This window comes from Vombatus ursinus, unplaced genomic scaffold, assembly GCF_900497805.2.
Source record: "Vombatus ursinus unplaced genomic scaffold, bare-nosed wombat genome assembly UNPS02014781.1, whole genome shotgun sequence".
NCBI lineage: Eukaryota > Metazoa > Chordata > Mammalia > Diprotodontia > Vombatidae > Vombatus > Vombatus ursinus.
In genome coordinates, this window is record NW_020954559.1 from 14,458,844 (window position 1) to 14,468,121 (window position 9,278).

General features: G+C 36.9%; 1 protein-coding gene across 1 annotated transcript in view; it reads right to left on the reverse strand.

Moving 5' to 3' along the window:
- LOC114046156 (protein ADP-ribosylarginine hydrolase-like protein 1) overlaps positions 1-9,278 on the reverse strand; it is a 46,471-nt gene that overhangs the window by 20,269 nt on the left and 16,924 nt on the right. Inside the window, exon 2 of the mRNA XM_027866405.1 lies at positions 3,325-3,450. Coding sequence (XP_027722206.1) covers positions 3,325-3,450 — 126 coding nt within the window. The remainder of the gene's footprint in view (positions 1-3,324; positions 3,451-9,278) is intronic.

The window sequence follows — 9,278 nt, forward strand, 5'->3', positions numbered from 1 at the left end:
AGCCTCAGACACTTATTGGTTGTGTGACCCTGGGCAAGTTGCTTAACCCTGCTTGTCTCGGTTTCCTCATTTGTAAATCAAATGGAGAGGAAAGGACAAACCAATCAAGTGTCTTGCCAAGAAAACCCCACACGGGGTCACAAAGAGTCATACGCAACTGAAATGACTAAACAACAATACTATGTTCCAAGTGCTATTGCTAAGCACTGGAGATACCAAAAAAGGCAAAAAATAGTCCCTGCTCTCAAGGAGCTCACCATCTGGTGAAGGAGATAATTTGCACAGAACTGCACACGATAAACTAAATACAAGATAAATAGGAAATAACCAACAGAGGACAGCATTAGAATTAAGAAGGATTTGCAAAGGCTTCTTGTAGAAGGTGGAATTTGTATCATCTTCTTAAAGCCACTACACCTGACTAAGAGGCTTTCTCATGTTTCGCCTATCACAAAAGCATTAATTATGGACCATTTCAAGAGACTGGGGTTTAGAGTTGGTGAAATAAAAAATATTCTAATTTCCTTTGTAAATCCACGGTGCCTAATTAATTGTCCTTTTGAATACTATGATATCACTCCACTTACCCTCATGGAATGTTCTAGCCTTGTGAGAACACATGTCACAACAAAATAGTGACACATGATGCTGAAGTTCAGGTTTAAAAATTTAAAGGGGAACGAAGTTTTAAAAAAATATATAACTGCTCCAATTTTATGCCACAACATTTCTTTAGAATGTTGTCATAATACTGATATAAGATTTGCAGCTACAGTTAAAATATATTGAAATGTAGATCCTCTTGAAAAAGAAGAGTTTGTAATATATTAGCAAAATACTGTAAGAACCCTACTAAATTATGTTGCCAGTTTCCTTCATTTTAAAAGTAATATTTTAATTAAGTAATATAAAAATCATATTTTATATTGTATAATAGTTTATATTTTATATAAAATTATCTATACAATTTATGTAAAACAATATATAATATATTTTGTATAAAATAATTCCACATAAAATAATTAATATTTTATATAAAATAAAAATTTATGTTTTATATAAAACATTAAAATAATTTATGTTTTATATAAGATAATAGTTAAATTTTTTAAGCAATTAAACCAACTAGAATGTGCTTTACTCCAGAAAAGAAAGAAAAATTTGAATGACTACCAGTTGAGGTATTGAAATTGATGCTGAAAAACTACAATATATAAATTCAATGGAATATTATCATGAGATAAAAAATTACGAATATGAAAAATTCAGGAAAGTGTGGAAAAATTTGTGTGAAATAATGTATGATGAAATAAGCTAAACCAACAGAATAATATATGCAGTGAATACAAAATATAAATGAAAAAATCAGTAAAAATAATATGAACTTTATGAACCAATGAAGGACCTGTGGAAGATTTAATAATATATTCCTTTTTTTTCTCATAGCTGAGAGATGAGGGCCTTTTAGAGCAGGATGCTATGTACACTAGGGTTCTCTATGGGATATTTTAGTTTAATTTTTGAGGAGTTTAATAAGGTGTATAGACACGGAAAGTGACTGATATTAAGGCAAAAATCACCAATGATTTTTTTTTAATTGAAGATACAATACCTGGAATAAAATGTAACTTAAAATGAAAAAAAATAAGTTTGCATTATATATTTTTAAACTTTAATTTGGAGAATTTTAGAAGCCAGTTTATTGAGTTTATTGCTTAGGCTGTCATGAGCAGCAATGACACATTTAATATTCTGGAATTCCATACACTCACCAGGGCGTTCATCCAGTGAATAGAAGTCTTCTCTAGTTTTATTGAATGCCATTTCAAATCTTTCTATTTCAATCTGCTGAGCTGGTGTTTTTTGGTCACAACCTCTGGCACCATTATTTTATACAGATGAAGTTAAAATTAACATCAAGGCAAGCTTGGCCCCAAAAAAGAGATATAAGAAGATATTTCTCTCCACTGCTTTGCAGAAGTAGTGGAGTTGGGAGAGGGGGAGGAGGCCACAAGTGTTGAAGAGTAAATATATTGTCAGAATTTTTTTTTAATATATTGATTGGCTTTGTTGATTTCCTCCCCCTTTTTATTTTTTTAAAAGAAATATTCTTTGTAATAAGGAATGGCTGCATATAGGATGAGGAAGAAGAGATACAGGGGGAAATCTAGGTTATGTAGAAATAGAAGATAGCAGTAAGAAAATTTTAGTTTAAAAAAAATGAACATCAAGGGCAGTTTTGGAGGGAGAAGAAGTCTGAAAAGAGTAACGTGGGGCTTGAATGGGAGCATGCAGTCTTACACACTTTACTTTAGTGTAGGTAACCATTTCACTGAGTGTATGTGTCAATGTGTGTTTATCATGAGATGGTTTAGCTACCTCTTTCTCCCATCCTCAAATCGCTTCTTCCTTCCCCAGTCATTTCCTGGCAGCTAAATGCTGCCCAATGCACAGGGTATGAGGAGGTGGCCATAAACTGTCATATCCTTGGGATGACTGTATTTCCAGCTACTAGAGTCCTTTGTCTCATGACCATAAACTGTATTAGCATAATGCCCATTCTGAGTGCCCACACATCACATATATTTTCTGCATTTGTTTACATATTTATTACATGTATGCTTTTACATGTAAATAAATATAGAAAATATACATTTGTATGTATTTTTTGGAAATAAGAAACTCTACTTAAGATGACTAGATACTTAAATGGATTTGTGGTCTCATCAATATGAGTTTTCCGTCCATTAATGCAGATTGCTATGCAAACATGTCATTCTTGCTTATAATTAGATCAAACTAAGACACTTATCCTGGTTACTTCTTCGGGGTCTTTGGGATGAGGGAGAATGAAGGGTCTCTTTACACTCTGTTACAGGGAGTGTATTCAAATGATAAATTAAAAGGTACCAATAAGAGATATCAATGACAGATGGGACAGAAAATGGCAATAGAGATGGACCATTCTGCCAGGTGAAGTAACAAGAAATAATACTTTTCTGACTGACTACCTAGACACCAGTGTATTCTTCTCTCCCTTTTACATAGACTCCAGATTAGGTAATGTGTAATGGCACAGGATTTCTGATTTCATCATGGGGAAGATCTATAGCATGGATTCTTGGTTACCCCGGGATTAGAGGGTCTGATACCTTTAAGAATAGCAAACAACACCATTCTAGTGGCCAGGGGTGGGGAACGAAGTTTAGATTCAGTCAAAGGTCACACTTGAGGACCTAGCAGGCCACCTGTGGCCTCAAGGCCGCAGGTTCCCCACCCTTGTTAGCCCAACAGATCAACAATTTATTGTAACACAATCATTACCTGTTGGATGATTGTGGGTCATTCGCCCACACTCAATGCTCACTTCAATGAGTGTCTCCAATCTCTCAGGCTTCCAATATCTCATACCGATGGACATGGCTTTGGTGGCAGCTCCAAATCCTGAACCTACATAAAAATGTCATTAAAAGGTCTTAAGCATTCGTGTTGCCTTTTATTGTCACAATCTTTGCCTTTACAGCTTTGACTGTTCAAATCCCACCTTTGTTTCCAAGCACAGGCAAAAGGCTATTTTAGCTCCTTCATGACCCTTTCTAAAAGAAGTATTCTCTCTGTCCTCTGAACTTTGACATCCCTTCTTCCACCTCCCACATCTCCTTGTGCTCTCAAAGTCTGTCTTGATTTATACATGTTTGTTGAATTGGATCTGTGCACATCTTGCTAAATTCTAAGCTCCATGAGTACAGGCACAGCATCATCTGTGTGTTTTCCATTGTACCTTGCACTGTGCCTTGCCCATTTGCAGGCTCTCAGTCAGGAGTATGCCAGAGCAAACTTTAGCTTTAATTTTCAATGTGAGCATTTATGCCTCAGAAATCAGCAGCTGCTACAAATTAGGACTTGATTTATTGTTTATTGATCAGCTAGACTTAAGAAAATGTTAATAATGCAGAATAAACTTAAAAGTGTGTGAATAATACATTTCTCCCCAGAGCCCAGTTGTTAAGGGAAGCTAAGTGGCACAATGGATAGAGTGCTGGGCTTACAGTCAGGAAGACTCATCTCCCTGAGTTCAAATCTGGCCTTAGACACTTACTAGCTGTGTGACCCTAGTCAAGTCACTTAACTCTGTTTGCCTCAGTTTCCTCATTTGTCAAATAAGCTGGAGAAGGAAACGGCAAACCCTTCCAGTGTCTTTGTCAAGAAAATCCCAAATGGGGTCACAAAGAGTCAGGCATTGAATAACTACAACCAGGTGTTAAACATTTACCAACACACCCCTGTATCGCTCTATAAATACAGCTTGAACTCAGCAGGAGCAAAGAACAAGACTCAGAGAATGAATCATCACAAGACTAGAGGCCTGGTGACTGCAGGATGATGATGATGATGACGATGACATAACTGGCATTTATATAGAGTTTTAAGGTTTGCAAAATATTTTTACATCCTTTACCTCATTTGAGCCTTGCAACATCCCAGTGCTTAAGCAAATATCTGTTAAAGTTAGTTGAACGAGAATTCATTTATTTGTCCTGAACTTGGGAAACATAAGAACTTAGGAATCTCATTTCAAATGGCTCTGAAGCTATGATTCCAATATACATTTCAGTCATATACCCTGAAGAAGACCTTTAGGCTGTGTGTCTGTGATTGTGTGCTTAGCACCACAGGGTCAAGTCACATCCCCTCCCTGTTGTCCTGCTTAGCGTGGTATAGTGGAAAAAGCACTGGGTTAGGAACCAGAGGAGTTTCTAGTTCTGCCACTACTAGGTACATCATTTAATTTCTCTGAGATTCAATTTCCTTATCTATGTGATGGGAACTACTATAACTACACAATAATAACAACAGGACAACTTATATTGTTATCTAATTATATGGTTTACAAAATACTTTAAGGTTTTTTCTGAGGATCAAATGAGATGATATAGTATTTGCTTCATGGATTTTCTGTTCCAGTCAAACTGTTTTGGTTCTTGGGCCCCATTTTCTGTCTCTAGAATGCGTTTCCTCCTTACCTCTGCCATACAGAATTCCTAGATTCCCTCAAGACACAGCTCATGTCTTTTTTGCACAACTCCTACAGGAGGCCTTTTTCCATGTCTTTGTATTCTCTGCGCAGTGATTGGCATATAGAAATGCTTGACAAATGCTTCTTAAAATTGAATAAAAGTGCTTTGAAAACTATAAAAATAACAAATTAAAAGTACTGTTGACTATATTATTAGCAACTAGTAAGTTGATAATGAAGCAGCTAGATTTCTCAGTGGATAGAGCATTGGGTCTGGAATCAGGAAGACGTGAGTTTAAATCCAGCCTCAGACAGGCACTAGTGGCGTGACCCTGGGCAAGTCATTTAACCTCTGTTCACCTTAATCCACTGGAGAAGGAAATGGCAAACCACTCCAGTATCTTTGCCAAGAAAACCCCATGCAGGATCACAAAGAGTAGGACACTATTGAACAACAACAAAGTTGATCATAGAAATTGTAGGTGTCCATAATGGTTTCTTTTCCCATGTAATTATTATTAATAGGTATAGTTAATATTCATTCTTTCTTGAGTTCTAAGTAGTTTTTCTGACCTTGCTGCTGGAATCAAGCAGACATGAAAAAAAATTAATCTGAGTGAATTGGATATGGAAATAACTTTAGGGAAAACATTTCAATTGCTTTTTATAGGTTATTTATTCTAAAGAGTCTAATGGAAATCACACTGAACTGGAGTAAAAGGAATCTAAATTATGAGTTTAGTGCCACTACCATGACTAATTGATCTAGAGAGACCCCCAATGAATGCTGGACTTGAAGTACAGGAAGACATGGGACAGCTAGGTGGCACAGTGGGTAAAGCACTGGCCCTGGAGTCAGGAGGACCTGAGTTCAAATTCAACCTCAGATATTTACTAGCTGTGTGACCCCAGGCAAGTCACTTAACCCTGATTGCCTAAAAAAAAAAAAGTATGGGAAGACCTGTCCTTATCAACTGATTCCTTTCCTACTGCTTTCAAACATGCTCAAGTTAAGAAAAAAATACCCTTCATTAGACCCTACCATCCCCTCAACTATCACCCTATACTACTTGTTCACTTGTCAGCCAAACTCCTTTAAAAAATTTATCTACACTCACCTCTTATCCTCTCATTCTTTATCCCTTTTCAATATGGCATCTGACTTCATTACTTAAAACTGCTCTCTTCCAAGTTACTAATGACCTTTTAGTTGCCAGGTCTGATGGTCTTCTTTCAATCCTAATTATTCTTAGCCTCTGATGAATTTGACACAGTTAACTACCTTTTCCTCATTCTCTCCTCTCTGGGTTTTTGTAACACTATTCTCTCCAGCTTTGTCTCCAACTTACCTGATTACTCCTTTCCTGAACCATTCATTATCCACATCCTACACCTTAACTCTGGGTGTAACTCAGTGTTCTGTCATTGGCCTCTTTTTCTTCTCCCTCTATATGTGGGGATCTTAAATATTTTGTGTGTGTCATGGATCCTTGGCAGTCTGGTAAAGCCTCAGAGTATTTTTAAATGCACAAAATAAAATGCATACATTACAAATTTTATTGAAATATAATTATCAAAAAATGTTTTAAAGTTCATAGACCCCAGGGATAGGTCGGGGAGTTTGAGTAGGAAAGTAGTGTGGCATAAAGCTAAAGAGGTAGGTAAAAGGTAAATTATGGTAGGCCTTGAATGTTAGAATAAGGAATTTGGATTTTATCCTATACATAAATAGGAACCTTGTATTTGGCTTTCTGTTTTCTTCATGGAACTGTTTACTTCTGTGTAATCCACAGGCTAGTTCTCTATCACTTATTTATCTCATGTATTTTCTCAAATCTTGGAAGTGACTCTCTTCTTCCTTGATTTAATTCCTATTTTTAGTACTGTGAGATTGGGGTGTCTACTGCCACCCTCAATTACTGACAGAAAGCCCAGACATCTTGATCACATTAAGAAATCGAAAGTATAAACTAGGTGTGAACAAATCATTAATCTATTTGAGAAGAATAATTTGCCTTGATCATTGAATAAAGAGAGATGGCCCACATATCTTGTGATTGGCTGAAAAAAAAATCAGACACTCCTCTGAAACTATGTATAGCATAGCAAGCCAATTTGGAATTCTGCAGTCCAGCAGTAAGTCAGTAGAATGATATTCAAATCTAATGATGAAATACTCTTGAAAGGGAATTGTACTTGGCAGGGGAAGGGGGAGATACAAAGAGAGGAGAGAGTCCTTCCCCAACCCCACCCCCTGTCTTCTCTGTCTCTGTCTGTCTCTCTGTCTCTCTCTCTGTCCCTCTCTCTGTCCCTCTCTGTCTCTCTCTGTCTCTGTCTCTGTCTGTGTCTCTTTCTCTTTGTCTGTCTGTCTCTGTCTCTCTCTCACCTCATAAGCTCTCATGGGTTCAGCTATCATTTCTATTTAGATAATTCCATGATCCACAAATCTAGCTCCAGTCTCTCCTCTGAACTTCAGTTCTACATCACTAATTACCTATTGGGCATTTCAAACTGTGTATCTCTGTATTCCCTTATGGGTCAGAGGGATTCTGGACATGTGGTTTGAATATCCCTATGTTATACTGTATTGTGAAAACTATGATAAAGTTCTGAGGCAGGTTTTAGAGAGTTGAATGACTCCCTTCTATAGCTTGGGGACATATATGTAGAAGTTGGTACAAACTTTATCTCCCTCATGTATTGGGATGTGAAGTTTCTATATTAATAGGCTCAGAGCTACCTGTCAAGTTCAAGGTAAACTGAGAATATAGCTACTGTTGGCTCATCTTTTCATCTATAACTCATAAAATAATATCCAAATACAATTATAGGGAGGAACTAACTTGGTAAACTATGGCTTGTCAAGGATATCCACAATTATAGCTCTATTTTATGTGTGAAAATTCCTGGGATCTTCCAAGGAGCATTACTTCAAAAATCTTATTTTTTTAACTGAGGGGCTATAAGTGATTCCAGAATAGAAATTATCTTATAAATTGATAATGAGGTACTTAAGTGGTACCTTATTCTAGAGCACCTGCCCTAGAATAAGGAAGAGCTGAGTTTAAAGCCAGTCTCAGATACTTACTAGCTGTGTGACCCTGGGCAAGTCACTTGATCTCAGTTTGACTCAGTTTTCTCAACTATAAAATGGGGATAATAAAAGCATCTACTTCCTAGGGTTGTTACAAGTACAAAATGAGATAATTATTGTAAAATGTTTAGCAGGTTACCTGGCACATAGTAAATGCTATCTAAATATTAGCTGTTGTTATTATTGCTGCTGTTGTAGTAGTTGTTATAACATTCATGTAATATCGGATTTGACCAGCACAAATCTTGTCACTTTAGAATTGAGAAACTGAAGTTGGTTAAGAGACTTTCCTCAAATCGAGCTAACGACACTAATTCAATAGGTATTAATAACTGTCTTCCTCATAGGCGATATCCTCTGGTCTACAAAGATAAGAGCAGACATAATCCAGACTTTCCGAGAACTCACCCTTCATTGCATTTTGTTATTGTTGTTGCTCTGTCATGTCTGATTCTTCAGGACCCTATTTGGGGTTTTCTTGGCAAAAGTACTGGAGTGGTTTGCCATTTCCTTTTCCAGCTCATTTTACAGATGAGGAAATTGAGGCAAACAGGGTTAAGTGACTTACCCAGGATGACATAGCTAGCAAGTATCTGAGGCCAGATCTGCACTTAGGTCTTCCTGACTTTAGGCCCAAAGCTTTCTATCCACTGCACCGCCTAGCTGCCCCATTTATCTGTACAGCACTTAATAATTTTTAAAGTCTTTTTTGGACATATTATCTCATTAGAGCTTCACAATAACCCTCAGAGATAGACAGAGCATGCATACGTTGTTATATTCTTTTTATACATAAGGAAACTGAGCTCAAAGAAATTAAATGACTTGCTCATGGTCCCAGAGTTAATTAGGGACAGTTGGGACTAGAATCCATCTTCTGGCTTTAAATCCAGTGCTCCTTCTACTGTGCCATCTTGTTTCCTGAGGTGTTAGAATAGGTAGCATTGAGTTTGGTGTTCCTGTCCAGGCTTCCAGGCACAGTGCACATGCACAAACTGTTCCTTTCAAAGGCCTAATTCAGTCTTTTTATTATCTCCTATCTGGATGCCATATTGGTTAACCTCTGTAAACAGTAATCTGTGTCCCTCATATGCTGCTATTGAAGAGCTGGTCAGGGGAGGCATAAATAATCTCTGTGAAGTCTATATGGATTTCCTTTTTTTTTTT